General features: G+C 41.2%; 1 protein-coding gene across 1 annotated transcript in view; it reads left to right on the top strand.

Annotated features, from left to right (window-relative positions):
* TG (thyroglobulin) overlaps positions 1-22,901 on the top strand; it is a gene marked incomplete at both ends in the record, with an annotated part of 151,375 nt that overhangs the window by 115,089 nt on the left and 13,385 nt on the right. Inside the window, 4 exons of the mRNA XM_080611803.1 lie at positions 6,012-6,176; positions 6,902-7,069; positions 14,248-14,429; positions 18,688-18,795. Coding sequence (XP_080467929.1) covers positions 6,012-6,176; positions 6,902-7,069; positions 14,248-14,429; positions 18,688-18,795 — 623 coding nt within the window. The remainder of the gene's footprint in view (positions 1-6,011; positions 6,177-6,901; positions 7,070-14,247; positions 14,430-18,687; positions 18,796-22,901) is intronic.

A 22,901-nucleotide genomic window follows, 5' to 3' on the forward strand; every position in this document is an offset into this window, starting at 1 on the left:
GTGGTGTTAAGCAGTTGCCACTATGTAGAATTAGATGCCTAAAGAAGAGCAATGAAGGATACTGAAAAACAACTCTGTAAGAAAACCCCAAAAGGTTCCAAACTGAAAGCAACTTCTGAAAATACTCTAAGTCCAGTCTTTTAGAGACTAATCTGTTAAACTAATTGGAAAGAAGAGTTAGAGGACACTCTGTGCTTATTTGCAAGGAGAAAAAACAGGATATGAGCAGACTCTTTAATCTGGCATTAACTGAAACTGAAGATATCCTCAAACAGAAATAAGGTGCAGTTTTCTGTCAGTGGAGTGGTTATCTTCAGGCTCAAAGTGCAGAGGAGAAGACTGCGGAATCCATTTCTCAGTGTCTCTGAGCCCAGCTTAAATGCTTGATTCAAGAACAGGCTTTAGTCAAACACAAGCCGTGTTTAAGTGATAGGAAGCACTTGAGCTCAGCAGTCAGGAAATGGAAGAGCCTTGGCTATCCCGGAGGTCAAACCAGATGGTCTGACAGATATTTCTGGCTGGGAAATGTATGTATCAGAGCCTGGAGAATTGCCTGTCTTTAACAAATAGAATATTATTGTAGAGATGGCTCTTTTGGGAAAGTAGAATAATCAGGGCATTTCATTAGCTTGACCGTTTTCATTAGGTATTTTTTGATCTTACTTTTTGGGTAGTGTTACTGTTATTGCTGTTTGTATTGTCTGTAGCGTGCTTCTGGGCAGACAGAAACCTACTTCAAAAGCAGTCTGCAGCCTTGCAGCCATCAGAGAAACTGCATTAATCTGAAGGCAGTGCATGTGTCAAAGAGCCGAATATGGCTCAAGCAGGGTTTTCAGTTTCAAGACAGGTTGGAAAAATCAGAGGTCATGATGTGAGGAGAGGAAGGTTTTGGGTTTACAGAGTGTGGGTGATAAAAACTAGCTGCAGTGAAGTTTCTAATCGTTAGATCTGTTGTGAATTAGTTTTGAAAAGCTTTGCAGAAGTGAGTTTCCAGAGCAAATGAGGAATTAAAAGGCATTCACCGTGGCAGGTTATTTGGCAAATGCCTCTTCCAGGTATGTTGGGAGACAGAGGTGCACTTGCAGCAATGTGGTAGGTTGACCTGGCTGGGCACCAGGTGCCCACCAAAGCCACTCTATCGCTGCCCTCCTCAACTGGACAGGGGAGAGAAAATACAAGAGGCTCACGGGTTGAGATAAGGACAGGGAGAGATCACTCACAAGTTACTGTCATGGGCAAAACAGACTTGACTTGTGGAAAATGATTTTAATTTATTACCAGTGATATCAGAGTAGGATATGGAGAAATAAAAAATGACATCTTAAAACCCTGTTCCCCCACCCTTCCCTTCTTCCTGGGCTCCCAACTTTACTCCCAAATTCTATACCTCCTCCCACCTGGCAGCGCAGGGGAGTGGAGAATGGGAGTTATGGTCAGTTTGTCTTCTTGTCCCTGCTGCTCCTTCCTCCTTAGTGGAGGGCTCCTCACACTCTGCCGGTGCTCCAGCACAGGATCCCTCCCACAGGAGACTCCTCCATGAACTGCTCCAACGTGAGTCCTTCCCATAGCTGCAACTCTCCATGTACTCAGCCTCCTTCAGGCATCCCCCTGCTCCAGCGTGGGGTCCTCCCAGGGCTGCAGGTGTGTATCTGCTCCACCATGGACCTCCATGGGCTGCAGGGACACAGCCTGCCCCAACATGGGCTGCATGGGAATCTCTGCTTTGGTGGCTGGAGTGTATCCTCCCCTACTTCACTGACCTTGGGGTCTACAGGGCTGTTCCTCTCACATATTCTTGCTCCTGTCTCTGGCTGCAGTTGCTCAGGTTCTTTTCCCCCTTAAACACATTATCCCAGAGGTGCTACCACCATCACTGATGGGCTCAGCCTTGGCCAGCAATGGGTCCATCTTGCAGCCAGCTGGAATTGACTCTGTTGGACATGGGGGAAGCTTCTGGCAGCTTTCCCACTATCAAAACCTTGCCACACAAACCCAGTATGAGTTTACATTCTTTTTTATTATTTCATCAGAATAGTAGCAAAGGATTGTGGAGGAAGAATTAGGATTGACAGGACAGCACCAGTGCAGGTCTGTGAGCTATGTCCCAAGAGAGAAATTTGGAAGAGGTACCAGCCTCAACTCAGCTGATCACAGCCTGACAACAAAGCAAGAATTCTTCACATAATACTGATTTTCATTCATCAGCTTCTCACCATTGTGAGATGCAACATTTCCTAGTATCTGCATTTCTACTGTCTAGCTTAACCTGTAGTTTTGAAAAGAGAAATAAAGAAACACTTGGAAAACTGCTGGTCAATGAACTAAGGCTTTGCCTTCCATTTGCAATGCCTTCTCCTGTTACAGTAGGTACCATTAGCCAATACTGTAATCTTCCTTCTCTTCCTATGAATGTAGGAGGACAGTGTAATGCTGCTGTTGTGGATTGTGCAACACAGCTGCAACCAGTTCTCAGCAGTTCAGTACGGAACATTTTCAACTGGGGGGTTGTCAAAAATGTCATTGGAACTTCTTCTGATGACAGTGGGTCAATCCATAAGGACATCTGAAACAAGAACTGCACGTGGCTTCAGTTCCCTGTCAAGCTCCTCTGAACGATGCTGAGATAGGAGATAGCCTGTGACAGCAAGATGGTTAACAGTCATAGTTTTGTTATATATCCCCTATTGTTTAGAGGTTTGCTCTCAGAAACTGCTCTGCACAATTATCTGAAGATCTCAGCCATTAGTTTTAAAAGTGAATTTTTAGCTCTCATGATCATAGGTACAGAAGAATTCCTGGAGAACTGAAAAATAGAGGAGCAACAAAAAGAGCACAGTGTTTGTTATTTTGGAGCTGATCTCATGGTTTTTGGTTTCCTGATTCATGATTCTGTCACGTTGATGGTAATATGGGTGTCATGTAATGGAAATGAACAGTCCCTCTGCTATTTCTGCTTCTGCCTAAATAGTCCTATTTTTTAAAGCACACAACTCCTCCATTCCTGGTTGCTGGGACTAATAGCACAAATAAGTTATGGTTTTATAGGGAAAGAGGGAAATGCTTAGTGCAGCTATGTTATCCTATGTGTCCTGAGCCTGCCTCTCATGTGGCTACAGTATTTAGGGAAGATTGCTTTGTAATGTGAAAACTGCAGGCTCAAAAAGAAAGAAATTTAGTTCTGGGCAGTCTCCAGCTTCTGCTCTCACTTATTTGTTCCTGATTTTCTTTGGTGAGGATGAGGAAATAATGAGCCTCAATTGTGATGTGAATTTGAAAAACAGAGAACCGGTATAGTTTTGCTTGCCTAACTTCTTCAGTAAGAGAAGCTTTGTTTCCAGAGCCTGGAACATATTTCTAATGTACGAGGGGAGGGAACATAACGGTATTGCTTCAAAAAACTCCTTGAATGATGTCCCAAGTTCCTCTGTCACCCACTTTCAGTCCCAATAAAAGTTGAACATGAATAACAGTAGTGGATAACACGTCTCTTTCAAACCCCAAACACAAGACATGCTTCCTGAATGCGGATGTTATAAAAAACCCCTAACTGAGGAAGTGGCCATTACTATGGAAAATAAAAGAAAAAATAGAATAAAGAAGAGCACATAAACCTGTTCTAACTACTCATGCAATGAAGAGAAAATATCCACAATTGGAGTAATGCTCCAAACAAGAACTTTCCTCACCTAGCAAATGCATTTGCAGAAGTTTTGGGGTTTTCTTTTGCACATCAAGCTTGGACCATATCTAGTGCTAGCCCATAGGTACCCAGGGCTGTGACATGAATATTTGCCCGTCCGGGCTCTCCTTGCAGAGAGATCCTGGGGGACAATTGGTCCCAATGAATTTTTGGATTCTGTATGTCATCTGCTCTCAATACTCTCCCTACTCAAGTCAGGCTTCTCATAAGGTAACTTCAGAATTTCCACTTTCCAGAAACTGCCGCTTTCCAAATTGTGAAGCTTTCAGATTTTGGGAAATTGAAACCCTTTAATTTTTTATGATTTGGTTTTGTTTTGTTTGAAGTGAGCACTCTTTAGGGGTAATGGTCACTTGATAAAACACGCTGAGCCTGTTCAGATCTGATGTTGAAGAGCATGTTTGCCAAATTATTGGATTAATATTGTGCCATCCTATGTCTAATTTCTCTGCTATAGCAAGGAGGCACAGAATTCCTTGCTCCAAGTGAAAAGCTTTTCCTTTCCAACCCTAACTATTCTATGATTCTATGATTCTGAGGGAAGTGTTATACCTTTTCTAGTCTCATTCATCCTAGTTCTGATGGACGTGCTCTTCCAAAAGCTAGACAAAAAAGCAGCATTCTCGTTCTGCATCCTGGGGACTTACCCACACACAGAATTACTCTCATCAAGGATACTTTTCTTTCTCTCTCATGACCAACTGAGTCAGTGCACACAGTCAGCAGCTGGCAAGTACCGTGCCTTACAAACACAAAATAGGTCACCACAAATCCCACATGAGGATAAAGCCCATTGCTCACTCTAGTTCTCATCTAAATCAAGGGTGGAGGATTAAATCCAAGTAGTGTTTCTTTCTTCTTTAGTTCTTCTGCCCTCTTAAAACCAGAGAAAGCTGTTCTAGTGCCCCAGGATTGACAACCTTAACTTTTTCCTTTGCTCATCTGCAACCATCTGCATCTCAGTCATTAAGCTAATAACAATACTTGTTTTCCAGATCCCTTAAAAAGGAAGAGAAACCTTTCAGGAAGACAATAGCACTAAGCATTCTACATACAGTGAAGTAAAAAGGCTGTCTCTACGTCCAGATGATAACCTCTTTCTAATTCTTTTTCAAAACCGATTTCCCCAGTTGTGAGCAGGGGTGTCCTATTAGTATCAATGGGTCTGCTTGTTGGAAATGTGAAAATACTCTGGGCACTGGCCAGGGCTGCACAAAGGTTTGAGACTGCTACAAATTAAAGATTTGCTGTTTTGATTTGCTCCTGATTTTATGCTTTTTCAGGCTTGTAGTTGTGCTTTGAGCAAGTTCAATAAGAAGTTAATTCTCTGAATAGAGCAAGATCTTTCATATCATGCATCTAGGGTTTTGGTTATTTTAGAAGTCGGAAGCTAATCTTAGCAGTTATTATAGTAAACTGATGTAAATGTTTGGAAATTAGTAATTTAAACCATGTCAGAGCTATTCCAGCCTTTCTATTCTAGGTGAGATGAGACCAGATTTATGCTAATTTATCTGCATTTTCAATAAGTAGTTTTCATAGTTACTCAACAATATTATACTGTATTCTCTAGGTAAGGACTTCTTCCATGCTGGTGCAGCTGTAGGAAAGAAACAAAGAGTTTGGTATAGAGATTGGACTGTAGCCTATGCTTTGATTTTGATGTGCTCTGACTTTTAATCTTCTGCAGCTGACTTTAGCCTTTTGTTCCTACAATCCCTGCTCATAGGTCTTCGAAGCCTTCACTTCTCCTTGGGTTTGCTATCTTAGCGTTTCTAGTCTAAATTTATTGGCACTCAATATGAATAGTTAATGTCCATTTGGCCTTGTACCAGCAAGTCCTACGTTATTAATAACTTTTCTTCATGGATTCATTTAGGAAGACCATGCCTGCTCTCAGTTCTTGTTTATCACAGCTAAGAAATTAGAACTCTAGTCTCCTCTTGTAAGATGGGCTATCCATTCCCTCACCCTGACCCTGTGAGGTGTGCCTCACAGCACCTTCTTCGTATCTGCTCCTGTCTGAATGTTTCTCCTTCCAGCAAAATTGTCACAAAGGTTTGTGACTTGGTTTTAGACATAACATAGACACTTTTCAGAGATCTTCCAAAATAACTGTGGCAGAGATGGAAACAACCAAACCTCTCCTCCTTCCCTTTGCTTTGATCATTAGAACTTCCTTTACATGATTTACATACCAGTGTTTTACATTCTGCAAGTAGGCTGATTTTGCTTCTCATCTATTTTACCTGCACCAAGGTACCAGGTGTTTTGACAGCATGGGTTGACTGATACTGTCTTTCTTTTCCAGGGAGGCTCAGCTTTTTCTCCAGCATCTGTTATTACTAAGAGGAGAGCACAGACCCAAGCAGAAGTCCTGGCTGAAGATGTGGGATGCCCTTCATCCACCAGTGAGGAAATTGTAGCCTGCCTTCGCCAGCTGCCTGCTCGTGTCCTCAATGATGCACAGACTAAGGTACACCACAACAAAACACATGCCACTGGCAAGGAATCAGAAAGTTGCCATTGACACAAAGCTGTGAGGAAGCTTAAGAAATAAACTGGTCTGAATCTTTGTGAAAGAGGAACAGGACTATGGTGGAGTGATGCTGATGTCCATGACATCCACCTCTGACCTATGAATACTTACAGCTTGATTCGCCTTTAGACTCAATTCTTTTTACACTACTTTGACTACATTTCCCAGAATTAATCAAAATATAGTTTTTGCCTTCTTTCAGTCCTCTCTTCTCTGCCCTTGGGTGTTACTTTGGGAGAATCAAATGTCTGTAGCTTTTCTGCAAAAAACTTCATTTTTGCAGAAAAGGAAGTGGGGAGGGATGTCAGTGCTCGGAAGTGGGAGACTTGTGAAAGCTACAGTATACTTATTTCTAGAGATAGATCCTTTACTCACAGATTAAAACATTGGCTGGCAATACGTTTTCCAATCAGGACCAGCATAGAGCCAATCCCTAATTTAAAACAATGATTTTATGACTGTAAGTCTCTTGGCCTATTCAGCTTGCTTCACCTACTGAAACTGTCAGCAAAGGCATTGATTCCTGCCAGTGATGAGTTTGCACTTACTGATTGCTTGTTCACTTGAAGGCTATCAACTCAGTTGTCAAAAGCATCAATAAAACGGAAATCACCAGGGTAAACTAATTTAAATGCAATATTATTATTTTTTTGCTAACTTAGCTCCTAGCTATAAGCGGCCCATTCCAGTACTGGGGTCCAGTGGTGGATGGAATTTACCTTCAAGAACCTTTAGCTAAAGCCCTGCAGCGTCCTCAATTTCGGAAAGTAGATCTGCTCATTGGAAGTGCTCAGCAAGATGGGTTGATCACCAGAGCTAAGGCCATTAAGGTAGGAAAACACTCCCTGTTAATGGACTGATGGCATTACTATTATTATAGTGATGGCAGTTACGATACAAAGCCAGGACAGGTGCTTTTCCATTTCTACAATTGGTGAATTACATTCAAATATGCAAAGGCATTGCCCATCTCCAGGCTGCCTTGTTTAAGCTGATTAATGGCATTATTATTTTTATTGATAGATATTGAGATGATGAGATATGAAGAGGTAAGAGATTAACAATGATTTAGCATGTATTAATATGCAGCAATATGTTTTTCTGTCTCTAAAATCCTATTTTCTATTGCATTCTCAGTTGTATCTCACAAGGAAGAAAGCAAGCTTATAATTTGGTTATAAATTTTTTCACCATGCAGCAGGACTAAGTCTTTTCCATGCCAACGTGGTTTTTTTTGGCATTTTTTTTTTTCTCTTTTGCCTGAAAGAGGTATATTTCCTGTAAAGATCATTCTGACTATGGCCTAGGAAGGACTAAGAATAGCACTAGCCTGATGTTTGTGCTAAGTATTCAGGGCATAGACTGGTGAAATGAAAAAGAATTGCATCCATGCTGTACTTTGGACATAAAAGTTCTCAAAATCATCAAGTTCTACCCAGAGGGATTTTACATGTTCCTGTGAACCTTCTGGTTTTATCTATCCTTCTGGTTTCTATCTGTCCTTCTCTACGATGGGAATGATAGCATGTCGCTGTTTAACAAATAAGATTAAATGCTCCAATGTGCTCAGATAAATGACAAAAAATCAATAGGAGAATGCAACATGGCAAGAACTATTTTGAAGGTTGCTTAAGTGAGCTGCAGGTCTGTTGCTATCTTTCTGTAACTGTGTGAATCTCATCTCTTAGGAGGCAGTAAAAGGTCAATCCCAGCTTCTCTTTGCTTGTAGCCAATAAAACATAGATCAGTTTACTTCAGAAATAATGGCAAAATTAGCCCTTTGAAAAAAGGCTTTTTGACCCACTTGAATAAAGTTCATGTTGCTTGTTTAGTCTCCATCAGAAGTTTCTTGCTCTTATTTCATGTGTGGCACTCTTTTGGAATCAACTAAAAGAGGAAGTCAGGCACAGGAAATGGACCGTGACACTGGCAGTCTGCAGATAATGATCCAGACCCTGTGAGAGGGGAATAAACCTCAGTAACCTTATGTGATAAAGACTAGGAAGCGAAATTCTTTCCTTTACCACTGTTTCCACATATGACAGTTGTCTGTAAAACTGAAATGCCATGATGTATGAGAAATTATGCAACAAATCATAGTGTTAATGAAAGCCAGAAGTGCTAAAGGCCAGCACTGTCAGGTTGAAATGAAAAGGAAAAACCCCATAACTGAGAGCTTGGCAGTAAAATGTTGCCTTTCCAAAAAGAAAATCTAGAATAGCTTCTTTATTTAAAGGCTTGCAGAAAGTAAGATTGGAAGGGGACTCAAAAAATTGGTGAAACTGAACCTTAAGACACGGTCGTATCTACCTCATCCTGAGAGACCTGTTTTAGAATCTCCTACTGTTGAACATATGATCTCCTTCGGCAGGGGTTTAACTATCCTTACTTAGAAGGATAGTTAACTTGTTTACTAGCTATGATAATAGTAACTACCTTACTTGGTGTAACTGCTGTAGATTAGATTCCATCCTGTTCCTGAAAATTCATGATATTCATGGCAGGTGGTTATATTTTATTTGCTCCCTTTTGATGTCCTTAAGCTGGTTTCATATTCTCAGTAAGAACTTTATGCACATTTTCCTCTATTTTCCTGTGTCTTCAGGTATTTAGGGCTTGAGGGAATATGACTCTTTTGACCAATGTGTATTCACTCAAAAATTATTGAGATTGTTTTCTTAAATACCTGCTTCAAGGCTGAAGTTTTTTGATTTCTTCCTGGTCAATGCAGTTAGTGTATTAATTGCTGGGAAATGGTAATGCTGCCTTTGTCACTGAGCTATTTAAGAACATGTATTTTCTATCTCAAGACCATTTATACCTCATGGCCATAACCATGCATAGTTGCAGTCAAAGTCAGATGATAAAGTCCTGAGTAGCCCACAGACATATTTAGCTACAGTGCCAGAAACTGGTGCCAGTGGTGGTTGTTACTGAGAAGTCTGTGCTCCGTTTCCTCTATTATGTCATAGGGGACCTTTGATCTGTGCTAAGTGTCCTCTCACCACAATAGATGTGGAAGAAGAATTTGAGACAACCCACACTATATCCTACTGTTCTACTTTATTTGATTTAAGAGTTCCTTTGAGGTAGACCTGACTTGCACCTTTCTGGGAAAACCAAAAACTGGGTTTACTGATGTACTAAGGAAGGTGGGAGGGCTTAGAGCACTGAACTCAACTGGGGGAACCAAAGCATAGTTCCTACCTTGCCTCTGGCTACTACCTGGTTATTTAATCCATTCTACAGAGAGGGGGCCAAACCTCCCTGGGGTGAAAATCCATCTGTGGATGTGCTCCAACTCTGTAGAGGGAAGAACCATGCATGTGTTTGGGTAGATAAACAATGCAGTTAAAAGATCCTCTGGCAAGAGTATGGAATTGGCAAAGTCCTTCATTTCCATCTGCTTTAGGATGACTGATTTCAGTGTAGTCACATGCAAAGAGTGGGGACAGAAAATGTTGACCCCTGCTGACCTGTTCCTGGGAATAGCTGTGCTGGAAAATTCGGACAAGGTCTTGCTCTATTGATTCCAGTCTTGCTCTGTTAATAGTGATCCTGTAAATGATGAGGAGACACTTTTAGCCATTTGGATGCAAGCAAGTTTGAGATGTGATGTGAATCTTATCACCTTAGACCGGAGTTGCAAGCAAGTTTTATAAACTCATAGCAGTCAAGTGAGAGTAAAACCTCTAGACTGTAGCCAGACCTAAAGATGGTAAATCCAGCTGGCACCATGTTGTTCTGTGGGGGCTTATTTGGTTGCGTTGGGTGTCTCTGTATTCCCACTGCACCACTGTGCTTATGCCTTTTAAAGCCTTTACTATTAAAAATGAAATAGAAAGACAGAAGGCACCACTTATGTGCTAGCAAAACGTGTATGTTTGATTTGTTTACAATTGAAGGCTGAAGTGTCCCAGTGGTGCTTGCAGCAGAGAGTATGCTGAACGTTTGTGCTCAATGTCTTGCCCATGGAAATGACCGTTTATGACATTCACTTGAATGCTTATTCATGTGAACTGAAACAGATTTACCACTTCCTGGAGCACTTTGTACTCATCCCCAGTGCAGCCATCAAATGGTTGAAACTAAGTGAGAAACAAAGCAGAGTTTGTTAAGTGAATGGCAAGTGGTACCATAATGCACTATTATGTGGCATATGGAGAGGTTAAGCCCAAACCCGTTAACTGCAATTCCCATGACAGACCTTGAGCGATATCAGCTTTGAGCAGCTATAGATTAGAGCAGCTGAGCAGAAACCTCTAAAAATGTTGATTTCAATTCCCAAATGGACAAAGTTTTATCCCTGTGCTATAAGTGATGCTCAGGTGGGAGGATCTCATGGTTCCTAATGGCATTAAATATATGTTCTTTTCTTTTTCTCTCCCTCCTTAGTACAAATCTATTTGGCTGCAGAACCCAGAAGCAGAAGATAGGGAATAGATAGAAATATAGTTTATGTACCTCATGTAAGCAACTGGATCTATGCAGGCCATTTTGTACTATTTGCAGTCAGTTAATTTCTTTGTGGATAAGGGTATTCAGCAACATATAACAGATGGCACATATGTGTATATTACTTGTAATGACCAGGGGAGCAGTGCCAATAAATGCCATCAGTGAGGAATATGGGCTCATATCACCTTTTTACTTCATCTTGCAACTAGCTGGAATCCTTGAAAGATTCTGGCAGGTCTCTCACCATCTTCTGTGACATTTATCAAAAGCCATTGAAGACCTAAAATCTCTATATACTCTGTTGGTGTTACTGCTATTCTGGTTTGTCAGTAAAGTACATTCTGCCCCTTGGAAGATGTAAATATTTGTACTACCTACTGCTACAATTTCTGTTTAAATAACACACTGGACCAGATTCATTCCTATGCTCCAGAAACTACTCTGCAGCAGCAAGAGCAGTAAGCATTATTTAACTCATCATTTGGGCAATGTTTAGAACAGCTTTGCATCACCAGAACAGTAGAAGGTTGTACACCTGCTGTCTTTAATTACTTTCTTACTTACTTTCTAAAGTAAGTTGAAAATCCCACTATAACTCTAAGGTCAGCTGCTAATACCTCCTTAAAGGTTAACAGAATGTAAATTGTTTTACATAATGTGCGGCTACTTCTATTAATCTGGTGGCAGCTGTTATATCTACTGCTATTTGAAAATTGTTCCTTGGTCATGTATTTTCCAATGGGAAACATTTGTTGGACATGGAAAACTGGTCAAATTGAATCAAATCCTGATAATTTAAAATGCTTTGCCCTTTTATGGGCTTTATTAAACCCCTTTCATGGGTTTTATTTTGAACATACTGCTTTGTTTTGTGCTATCATGTTGAAATCAGAAGTTTAAATTACATTACACTGTACCCAAAGCGATACTTGAGAAATCGTGTTTCAGGTTGGGCTATTTTAGTGCTGGCTGGGGTGAAAAAAATCTCAAGATGTCTTACAAATGCCAGTTCTATTTCTCATCCATCTCTGCCTCTTGGGTCCTCTTTCACCTGGCTCAACACACCTCAGGGACCCCACTCTGTTATCAATGACTGCTGAGAAAGGTCACCAGAATTTTTGGGGCTATTTCATCACAGAAACTAGTGTGTACATCACAGAAACTAGTACATAGGCGCAGTAAAAACCTAATGCCAACTGCACTGAGTCAGATCAAAAGCCCACTTAGCACAGAATGCTGTTTTCAGCGGTGGCTAAGAGTGGGTATTTGTAGGAATAGGGTAAACAAATCTGATACTTCTGCTAAATGCTCTCCAAACCTCTAGCACTTTGAAGCCTAGGGACTGCCTAGCCTGAGTTAGTCTTTATTTAATAACCATCAATATATTTTCTTTTTTATTTTCTTTAATTCAAAACTTGTTCATGAAACTTCATCTTCACCAATTTTGGCATCAACAAAACTGTGTGCCAAGGAGTTTCTCAGCTTAACCATGTGTTGTGTGATGATCCATCTCCCTCTCAGTGGTTTTCGACCATGTTTATTTGATGCTTGGCATTTGATGAGGCAGTGAAGGATCAGTTCCTAGGGTACATAATCAATACCCTATATACTTCTTTCTCTTTCTTTTTCTGTTTTAAGTATCCATGGAAGGTGCAAAATAAGGTAACAAATACATAAAAGATAAACAAAAAAAAAACAACCCCAAAATCAAAACAATAAAATGAAGGCATTGCATGAGTGTTACTTTGCATAGAGTGATGCTTTACACATAAGAGCTTGGGGTCTGCACTGATGCTGAAAAGCATTTATTCTTATCTATAACTACTAGCCAAATCCATCAGCCTCAGTCACCAAATGAGAGATTCCCAATTAGACAGCAGCAATGCTTCTGCTGGTTAATATGGACCTGAATTGGTCAAAGCCAAAGCTGATGGAATGATTGGTGAGAATTCAGTGAACTTGCAGTCAAGTCTTCAGTGGTTTCTCACAGAAAAATATATGTGTCCTTGCTGTATTTAAACTGAATGATTTCACAGGCAAGTATGCTGTGGAGTTTCATTTCTTATGTGGCATTTTTGCACATGAAGTGACGTGTCATGTGTGAGTTGCAAATCTTTTCTGAAGTGCAGCTGTATTACTAAAACTGGCACCGTGTGACTGTTTTCACATTGCATGGGCCAAAATTTAGCCAAGAAGAATTTATTACACATACCAGAGAAATTGCCAAAATCTTTTTAGACCTTGGGATATTTGGTAGTGTTTTGAAATCCCTTGTAAAGTCACTTAATCAAAATGCACGAAGGATTAGAATATGTCAATAAGGACAGGCATCAGCCTCAGCAGATGGGGACTTATTTTCCATCTTTCATTTCTGTGAATCTGTTGAAAAGTAATTATTCCCTCTGTACTTTCTGTATAGGGTTGTGGAAAGACCTTCAAGCAGCGTGATGAAAACCAGCTGTGAGCCATCAAAATAATATATTCAGTAAAGCAGCTATGGTAACTGGACTGGGCAGGCACCAGCCTATTTTGCATCAGATTGACTGCCCAAAATAATATAAGTAGTTTATTAGATCTTTTTCTCTGGAGTTCTTATACCAAGCTCCAGCCAGCGTGCACCTGCAAGGTGCCTTCTTTAGGAAGGTCTTGATCAACAGGGAAGTTCAGGTTACTTTTTTCTCCCAGGATGTTGCTCTGTTTCTGAACTTGAAATAAATTATTAAAAAAAAAAATAAGGAAAAATGTTTCTCAAAGGAAGTTGTATTGCCAATTTCCAGCAGTCTTAACTAAGATCAGGTAAGCACTTGGGCATGGAATATGGTCCCTTTGCTATTGGTAATACTGAAGTGACATGGGCACTCTGCTCTGGAGAAAATGCCTTTATGTTAGGAAAGGTTTCAGACCACATATCACAGGAAAAGGGTGTTTCACTGTAGGTCGCACTCAAAGGCCCTAGGGGTTATGATGTTTGGAGGTCATGGCAGCTACTGGCATTGGGATTTGGAGGAGGATGATTTCTTTTCAAGGCCTAAAGCAGATATTATAGAATCATAAAATCATAGAATTATAGAATCATAGAATGGTTTGGGTTGGAAAGGACCTTAAGATCATCTAATTCCAACCTGCCTGCCGTAGGCAGGGATGCCTCACACTAGACCATGTCACCCAAGGCTCTGTCCAGCCTGGCCTTGAATGCCACCAGGGATGGAGCATTCACAACTTCCCTGGGCAACCATTCCAGTGCCTCACCACCCTCACGATAAAGGACTCCTTCCTTATATCTAACTTGAACTTCCCCTGTTGCAGAAGAGATCTAAATACAGACCTTGTCATAGACCTGTTTCTCTGTGTTTCCAGAAGAGCCAATACTGCTAGCTTGTGACAGCCTTGGGAAAGCAAAAACAGGACTGTCCCCTACTTCTTCCCTTAGGAGTCAGAGATCACAGCAGAGAGGACTCATTCCAGCACAGAGATCTGAGCCTATATTGTTCCATTGAAAATACATTTTTTGGTGTGTTTTGTAAATCCTATTTATGCATTTTGTTCTTAGAAATTTGAAGAAAGTCAAGGAAGAGCCAACAGCAAAACAGCCTTTTACCAGGCTCTGCAAAATTCTCTAGGAGGAGATGACTCCAACTCATTCATTGAAGGTGCAGCTACATGGTATTACTCCCTCGAACACTCAACTGATGATTATTCATCCTTTTCCAGGGCTTTGGAAAATGCCACCCGGTAAGAAACTCATCGTATTACAGCTGTGTGATTGGGGTTAAGCAAGGTTTGTTTTGCTTATCTCAAGTGTGCATTTATATTTTGAAAAACTGGAGTGATTCTTATGTAAATGAACAGACAATGGGAAATGTGATTTCATTTTCCATGAGGTTTCCAATGTCATTGATAAACAGAAATTGAACTGACTTTGATGCCTTGTAAAAAGTTTGAATAGCCTTTTCCTAAACTGTATGTTGAATTCAGACTGCTAGTGCTTCTCTGTGAACTCTTTCATGTCAGACATGACTTGGTTGTTTGCATACTCTGTATCAACTATTCTTTGAGTCCTCTCATCCCTTTGACAGTAGAAGAACTAACAGACTGGCTTTTATTCATAGCCACCTAATTATACATTTAGACACTTCTAGTTTTTGGAAACTTGGAGAGTGGTCAAATTTGAAAACTTTGATTTCAGCAATTACATTAATTTTCATATTATGAAACCTGCAAAATGTATTTCTTCACAACATCAAGCTTCCTAAAGGTACCCTGGGTAAAATGGTGAAGCATTTGTGAATATTTAGAAAAGTGGTTCTCAACCCCATTCTCTCCATTGCTAATTTCCATTTTGTCCATGGCAGATGAATCCCCTTAAACTTATTCTTGTATTTTCTTGACCCTAGTGTAATCATTTATGGCAGTGTACAGTGATTGTATAATGTCATCCAATACAAATTTGCTCCTTTCGTGTATGATTTCCCATGGTGAGAGAAAGCAGAATTGGGCAATAGGATGCTTCCGTAGGAAGTCTTCTTGTAGAGGTGAAAGGAGAACACACAACTCTGACTCTCACCTTGTTTGATCCATCAAGATACACTGTAGACTCACAGTGCTTCCAGGCCTCTTATGAAGGAAATAGTTGGGGTGAAATGTCATCAGATACATGAACAACTTACCTCTAGCATACATGTTCCCATCCTTTGCCTTGAAGCATTGCAGGCAGAGACCATTGGGAAGTGGAAGATGAGTGGTGGGCCATGTTCACACCACCTTGTCTATATGCATAGCATCAATCTTTAATTGGCTATGGCATCAAGGTCCAGCAGTTCTGAATAACAGTCAGTTTGAGGAGTTCATTGCCCTCTTGAACACAACAGTCATGACACTGATGGTAGGTCATAGAGACCTAGTTGCATGGTGGAGCTTTCTGTCTTACTGTGAGCCTCTCCATGAGACTTTAGAGACAAGATTTTCCTTTCAGTCCTCCATCAGAGTTGCTCCAGGGGAGCCTCAGGGAGCAGGAGATGAACAGGAGCCAAGATTCACTTGGAAACATCTGATACAAGACAGTGGTGACCAAATCTGTTTGGGGAAGGTTTCTGAGTGGTCCAGGTGTGCTGGTGCATTGAGGTCATGGAGTAAACAAGTCAAAAGACTGTGGGTTGAGCTTTGTGCCATTTATTGAGTCTCGCACCACGCAGCATTTCACAGAATCATATAGGTTGGAAAAGACCTTTAAGATCATTGAGTCCAACCGTTACCCAATGCTGCCATGTCCCTAAGCACTGCATCTACATGTCTTTTAAATACCTCTAGCAATGGTGACCACCACTTCCCTGCATACCACAAGCTGTTTAATGAGAAGGGAGTGGGGACAAATGAAGTACTTGGACCTCAGGGATATGGGGTCTTTATAAAGGTGAAGTTTGTCCCAGGGACAGGCCACCCATCACTGTGGTATTTGGGGCCACTGCACGCAGCGCATGTGGAAGTACTGTGGCCCATGGGTGTTAAAGCCAGAACTTATCTTCAATCTCTTTCCATCACCACCGTTACCCATGAGGCTATAATTGTTTAGTCAGATCAGTAAAGTTTTAAGCCATAACAAACCACTGAAGGACTTGAATTTTAACTCCTCTTCCTATCCAGAGATACCTTCATCAGAAGCTGCTGTAACACAGGGCTGTCACATTTGATCATCCACACTCAGTTCAGGGCTCAGTGTGGTGCAAACACTGACTTTTGCAAAGCTACAATGGCCAGCAAGCCACTTGCTTGCAGCAGGATGTGATACACAAATAGCTCCTCTGGCTGTCAGCCTATGAGTGCGCTGCAGCAGCCTCCTGGGCATGCTTGTTTATGGTACGAGGCAAATGACTTGACTAAGGGAAGACATGAATGGCTTAAAGAGTCACCACGAGCAAGCAGGAGGATGAGTAGTGAAACCAGGACGTCTGATGGTAATCCTTTGCTATAAACACTTTGGAAATCACTCCAGCTACAGCAGAAAGGGAGGGGAGACAGCAGTTACAGAATGACAGTGACCTACAACATACACTTAGGGGAGAGGAAAGCATTGCTTCTGGGCTTTTTGTGTGCTTTTTCTCTTTTTTGTTGTGGTTTTGTATTTATTTGAATAAAAAATTACTACCAGAATAAATGTGTAACCTGAGGAAAGTTCTGTGTCAGGAAGTTATAACTGACTGCTAAAGCTTTAACAGGGTTACAGAGTGTGAGAAAGCAACAGAAGTGGTTGTTATAAACTACGCACATTGTGCATATCTTGTGGTTTTAAAATATTTCCACTTTATTTTAGCTGCAATTGTCTGGTATTTTTCCCAGGCATAAAACAAGTTTAATTTTCTTTTTCTTTCCTTTTATTTAAAAAAAAAAGAAAAAAAACCCAAACAAAATACTCCAACAAAAGCCTCTGGTATTCCATGCCTGTAAGAAACAGCCATTTCAGTTTTGTTTCTTTACTTCCCCAGAAGAGCTGACTTCTCCCCCCTCCATAGCACCAACTGAGAATCAGTTCTAAGTGGTGAAATGTATCTCAAAACATTTCTTGAGAGCTAATGCTCTCCAAAGGCTCCCTAGTTTTCAAAGACCATCTGCTCCTGTAAAACCCCATACTGGTAGGCATGTGAAGAGCAGTAATTTTTGTTTCATAAGGGTGTTGTCAACCATAACCGTCAAAGAACATTGTGGTCAGTCAGCTCATAGCTTGTGGTCTCACAGATGGGCTTAAAATAAACTCTGCTGAACCAAGATAATTACCCAAACAGTGCCTTTCATATTCGTACCAGTTAAATATAGCAACATGTTTTTATGCTTCTCTGACACTGTTCTTTCTTGCATCAGTCATTCTTTTTTTACCTTACAAGTCTGAAGGAGCAGCCACTCCTTCAGATTCACTACACTGAGAATTGAAACCTCCCACTTCCGCAGCAGATACGCTTGTGTGTGCTCGTGTAGTTATGGATATATAAACACCCAAAGACTGTGCTGAGTCTTTGGGCACATAGAATCATAGAATATTTAGGGTTGGAAAGGACATTAAGATCATCTATTTCCAACCCCCCTGCCATGGGCAGGGACACCTCACACTGAACCATGTCACCCAAGGCTCTGTCCAATCTGGACTTGAACATTGCCAGGGTGAAGAATGTACCTGTATATGTAGAATGAGAAGTGGTGGTATGTGTACATATAATATTGCTTTGGTGAATCATAATGAGATATGTTGCAGTAAAGTGTCCTGTTTTCTGCCTGCCCTTTTTGAACTGCTTGTGCTCCTTTTAGCTACTGCTCACCCACCTTCCAGCCCCACTTCTTGGGGCAATTGGAGCTATGAAGGTTTTGATACATTTGCTTTACTCCTACCTTTGCATTGCAATACCTGGTGATAAACTTGTCATTTCACTATCTTAACCTTTCTCACCCAGACACACTAGACCAAATTTTGCATGTTGATGAGCCCTGCCAGAGGCCCTTCATGGTATCTCCAAAAGTGGTCACTTACCGCTTCCAGCTCTGGAAACTCTACCCCAAAAAATCACACGGATCCAAATGCAGTAATGATGTTATTGATCCTTAACCCAGGAAATATATGTCTTTTTAGTGGATGCCATTGCAACCTGGTGTTTTGTGAAGAAGGAGATTTATACTGTTACAAGCATGGGCTCCCATAAACTAGTCTAAAACGGGAATATTTCTTTTGGCCAGGATACTCCTTATTTGTCAGATCTGGTTTGTTTAGTATCATTATCATTGTTCAGCGCTCCATAAAGCAGCAATTTTAGTGAATTCTAAATCTTCCAGGACTTATACAGGGCGAATGTAGTTTCCTGCAGTGGGCTTGCAGGTAGAGATATGAGCTGTTTGGGGAGATTTAAAGTAGGCAGTCAATATAGAGAGAGGTCAATTGGTTGAGAAGCTGTGTCTTTCCTTTATTCCATTATGCGACTGTGTCTGTTCCCTTTTCCTCCTTTTTTATCAGTGACCAGTTTATCACGTGTCCCATCATAAACATGGCCAGTCACTGGGCTGCTGCCTCCAGAGGAAATGTCTTCATGTACCATGTACCTGAGAGCTCCTCACAGAGCAGGTAAGGAACTATATTTTACTGTGTTTCTTGGATTTAGGGTTTCCAAAACCAGGGCTGTCTGTTTGGGCACCCTGTGGAGTAAACCAATAGGTGTAGGTACCTCACATAAAGAGTTCAGATTAGCAGGGGAGGGATTGAGCTCTAATAGAATATTTTTCTCTCTTTGCTATATAGGAATGCTCTTTCTGAACTGAGGCTTTCCAAGTTAGACATCTAAATTAGTTTCCCCCTTTCCAATTTACCTACCTTTGCCAGTTCCAGATTGCCTTTTAGTTTCCTACTCTGCATCTGATAAATCTCCTATAAAGAGCTAGGATGTGGTCTAAGCCATCAGGAGTCCACAGCTCTCAAGATAAATGGGGTAACAATTTCTAAGGACTCAACATAATTTAACACTGCCCCCTTTTGAAGTCAGTCCAGTTGTACCGTACTTACACTGAGTGGCCTTCAGTGTGGATGGGCTCTGCGGTTTATTCCTCCCTGCTCCAGCACCATGACTTGTGATCAGACAACTGACTGTCTCATGGGAGGACAAATATTTCTGAGCACAAACATTTGCAGACTCAGGCTCTCTGTCATCCTTCATGGTAGAAATCTACTTGGAAAACTTTCAGCAGGAGAAGCTGTGTCAAATTCTAGACAGAAAGGTCTAAGTGCCTGCAGGAGATACAGATGTCTTGTTCCCTTTGGCGCAGAACAAGCTGGTAGTCAGAGGCTGTTAAGGTGACCTTTCCTGGTTTTATTTTAGACCCAGCCCCTCCCAAAAGTCAGGATGAGACATTGATGTTTGCAGGCAGTGCTGAGCACTTTGGGCTGCTATGTGACACACCACGGTACCATGGACCCTTGCTGTCAAGGGTCGGGTGACCAGGAACTGCAGTGGTGATAGCCCTCCTATTCCCTGGATCCACACCTTAGGGCAGCGCGGCACACAGGGATGGTCTCTTCTAACTGTTCCCTTGTTAGGGAGCAGTGCTTGTTCTCTGCTCCCTGTACTGCCTTTCTCCAAGAAAGACTCTTGAGACCCTTTCCTTTTTATCAGGCTTTCTCCAAAAGGACTCGGAGGAGGGACATCGGGTTTCTACTGGCACCATTTGATACTGTGAACTGCGCAGGTTGTTCCCTTTCCTGATAGCATAGTGAAAAAGCATTTGAAAGAAACCAGCCAAGATCTAGGTTACAGATGAAGGCTATTATGCTGCGGTAACACAGGCTTACTTTCTTTTTAGCTGAGAAGTTAATCCCTGGGGAGCCGTTATTTCACTGGCAGCTCCAGCGGGAATGTTCGCAGTGCTCCCTTTGGCTACTGGTAGGCTCAGATAAGTGACTTTTACAAGGCTCCAAACAGGGCTGAGTTATGGTATGCCAAAAATCCAGCCACACAAAAAGAAGCCTCGAATTAGCTAGCAAGTCTTCTCTTGCTTTGGAGAATGATAGAGAGCCAGTCATCTGTGATAACACCTTACTTAATAGTAGATGAAATAGTACTTATACAACTTAGACTCACTGGCTTTGACACAATGACTTTAAATTGATGAGAGTTTCCTTTTCTGTCTAGCCTTATTTAGGACTTCCTTGGGCTTATGTTAGTTAGCTCTCCTCACACTTTCCAGTGCAGTTGTAGTTTACATAGCACTTAGCTACACGCTTTAATAGTATTTATTTTGTCAGTGGTCTTCCCAGCTAATTCCTTTAAATTTTAGTGCAAAACTTATCAGTCTGCCTTTTCATAACCCTCTTTAAAAGAACAAAGCCGGTATGCTGTCTGAAACTTTTGGGAATGTGAGGCAGAGGCTCGAATGCCTTAGGCTAAGCCCTGCAAGGAGAAATGAGCCTGAATTGATATGCTGCGTTTACATTCTTACTCCTCTTGTCTTTATGCTTAACTACCACTAAAATAAATGTTGTTTAGCTTGCAAAAGGAAGCACTTAAACAGAAAATGCAGAATTCAGCTTGTCCCTGTCCAGAAGGATCTCATTTGACACTAGGACATGACTATTTGTGAAGTGATGCCCTCGTTTTCCCAAGAGACCCCACACTAGGCCGTCTGCTGAATATACTGCAAGCTTTTTGTTTAAACTTTGTTGTCATTCATTCCTAAATGAAATCTTTCCTTATTCTTCATCATAGTTTTTCCATGTGACCTCTCTCACTTCCCATCCCTACAGCATTCCTAATGCATATAGTATACACGCATTGCAGGCTGTCCGGCAGCCTCACTGCATGCCAATGATGTGATGATGTTGAAGGTAGGAGCTTCACATGGGAGATGGCCTGAAGCGCTAAAACCTGAGAAACCATCAGTTTCTGAAACCAACAAAGCACATGCTTGGGAATGTTACTGGGCATTTGCCCTAACAAACTAAAACCAATGGTGCACATGAAACAGCCTTCAAGTAGAACATGTAAACCAGTCCTAGGGAAAGATCTGGCAACCATGTCACATATTCCCAAGGTACTTCCCTAACCACTGGAATAATAAGCCCTGAGAGTTCTCAAATTCTTTGAAATCTGTGACTCTTCTTAGGAGGGGGAACAGAGGCAGATACTGGTACCAAGTACAGCCTAGGCTGGAAGGTAGGAAGGTGTGGATTTGAACTTGCTCAGCAGAAGTGAGAATTTAATCTGGGACCCTGCAAACACTTTAGCTATTAAATTCCTGAATGGAAGAACTCTGTTGCCACCATTTCTTTGTGTTAATGAATGCAATAGCCAACAGTATGCTTTGCACATAGCAGTCACGTACAGGACGCTTTGTAAGTACACCATGCTGGATCAGATACCCTCCAGTGCGTTGTAGCTGGAGGAACACCTCATTTAATGTTCCTGATCACTCATAGCTAATTGACAGAAAAATTATTTCTCAGTCTATTTGATATTGAATCACATCTTGATTTGCTGAGATACAGACCTCTGCTTATAAAAATGGAAACTTCTCTAGTATTATGTCCATTGGGTGACATAAGAGATAAAATAATGATTTTTTTTTGGTCTTTGGTGTCTAAATTCTTCCTAAGATGTCAGTTTACACAGGATAGGGACCTTTCCCTCTTTGTGTTTGTTATGGATATCAGAAAGATGATAATGATATCTATAGTAACTATTAATAGCTACCTCGCAGGGGTATTGGAAAGAGTACATTAAAATAATATTGTGTTCAGATAACTACAGCAATGGAAGACTGTTTACTCTTAGATAAAATATTCTGGCTGGGGAAATGGCCATTCACTAAGATAAGCAACACATTCACCAATTTCTACCCTACCACCTCTCTCCACTCCATGTGCGTCCCTCAAAATGTGTAACACAACAGTTAAAATGCAGAGATGAGAAAGTAATGGTATTTCCTCTTGTTTCACATAGAGCAGTCCCCTAATAACTCACAGCAAGATAAACAAGAGAGGAGGAGGAAGTCAGCCAGCACAGACCCAACTGCAATGATGCAAAGTAGACCAAAAGTTATTAAACAGGGGGGAATTTTTACCCGTACAAGTCAATTAGTAAAAGTTTGTCTCACAGCTGGATGTTTCTAAAATGTATACACATACACACATTCCAGCATGCATAGATACAGGGGTAGGATTGAAAAGCTCACTCTAAACTGATGTCTATGACATATGTGGAAAATCACATAAACCCATGGACTGACAGTTTTCATATAGATGAATGGATCTTGCAGAGAGCAAGCTAATACCTCCTTCCACGTGGTAGCATTCTCCCGAGCTTGGCATGAAACTGTGTCTGCTTTAGACTTCAGTTCTCATTTAAATAAGGAGTGGGATGTGTAGCCAACTCCTGCATTAATGACCTGTGGTAAAAATATATACATAACCCAGATGCCATTTTCTCACACTCTCTTTGAGAACACTTAGGCCTCGGAGTAAACATTTATTCAAAACAATGCGGGAGGAATGTAACTGCTCAGCATTGCCTAGGATTAGTGAGGAGGGCTGGAGTATAGCTTTAGTTACAGTAAAGAAATATGTGATAGCAGAAGTATGTTTTGACAAGGATAATATTATTAACCATACAAAGATTTGCCGCGTTCACCCGCCAAGAGGTTTCTGGGTGATTTTGACATATTATATGAAGTAGCACTGCTTGC

Source organism: Psittacula echo (assembly GCF_963264785.1).
Source record: "Psittacula echo genome assembly, chromosome: 2".
NCBI lineage: Eukaryota > Metazoa > Chordata > Aves > Psittaciformes > Psittacidae > Psittacula > Psittacula echo.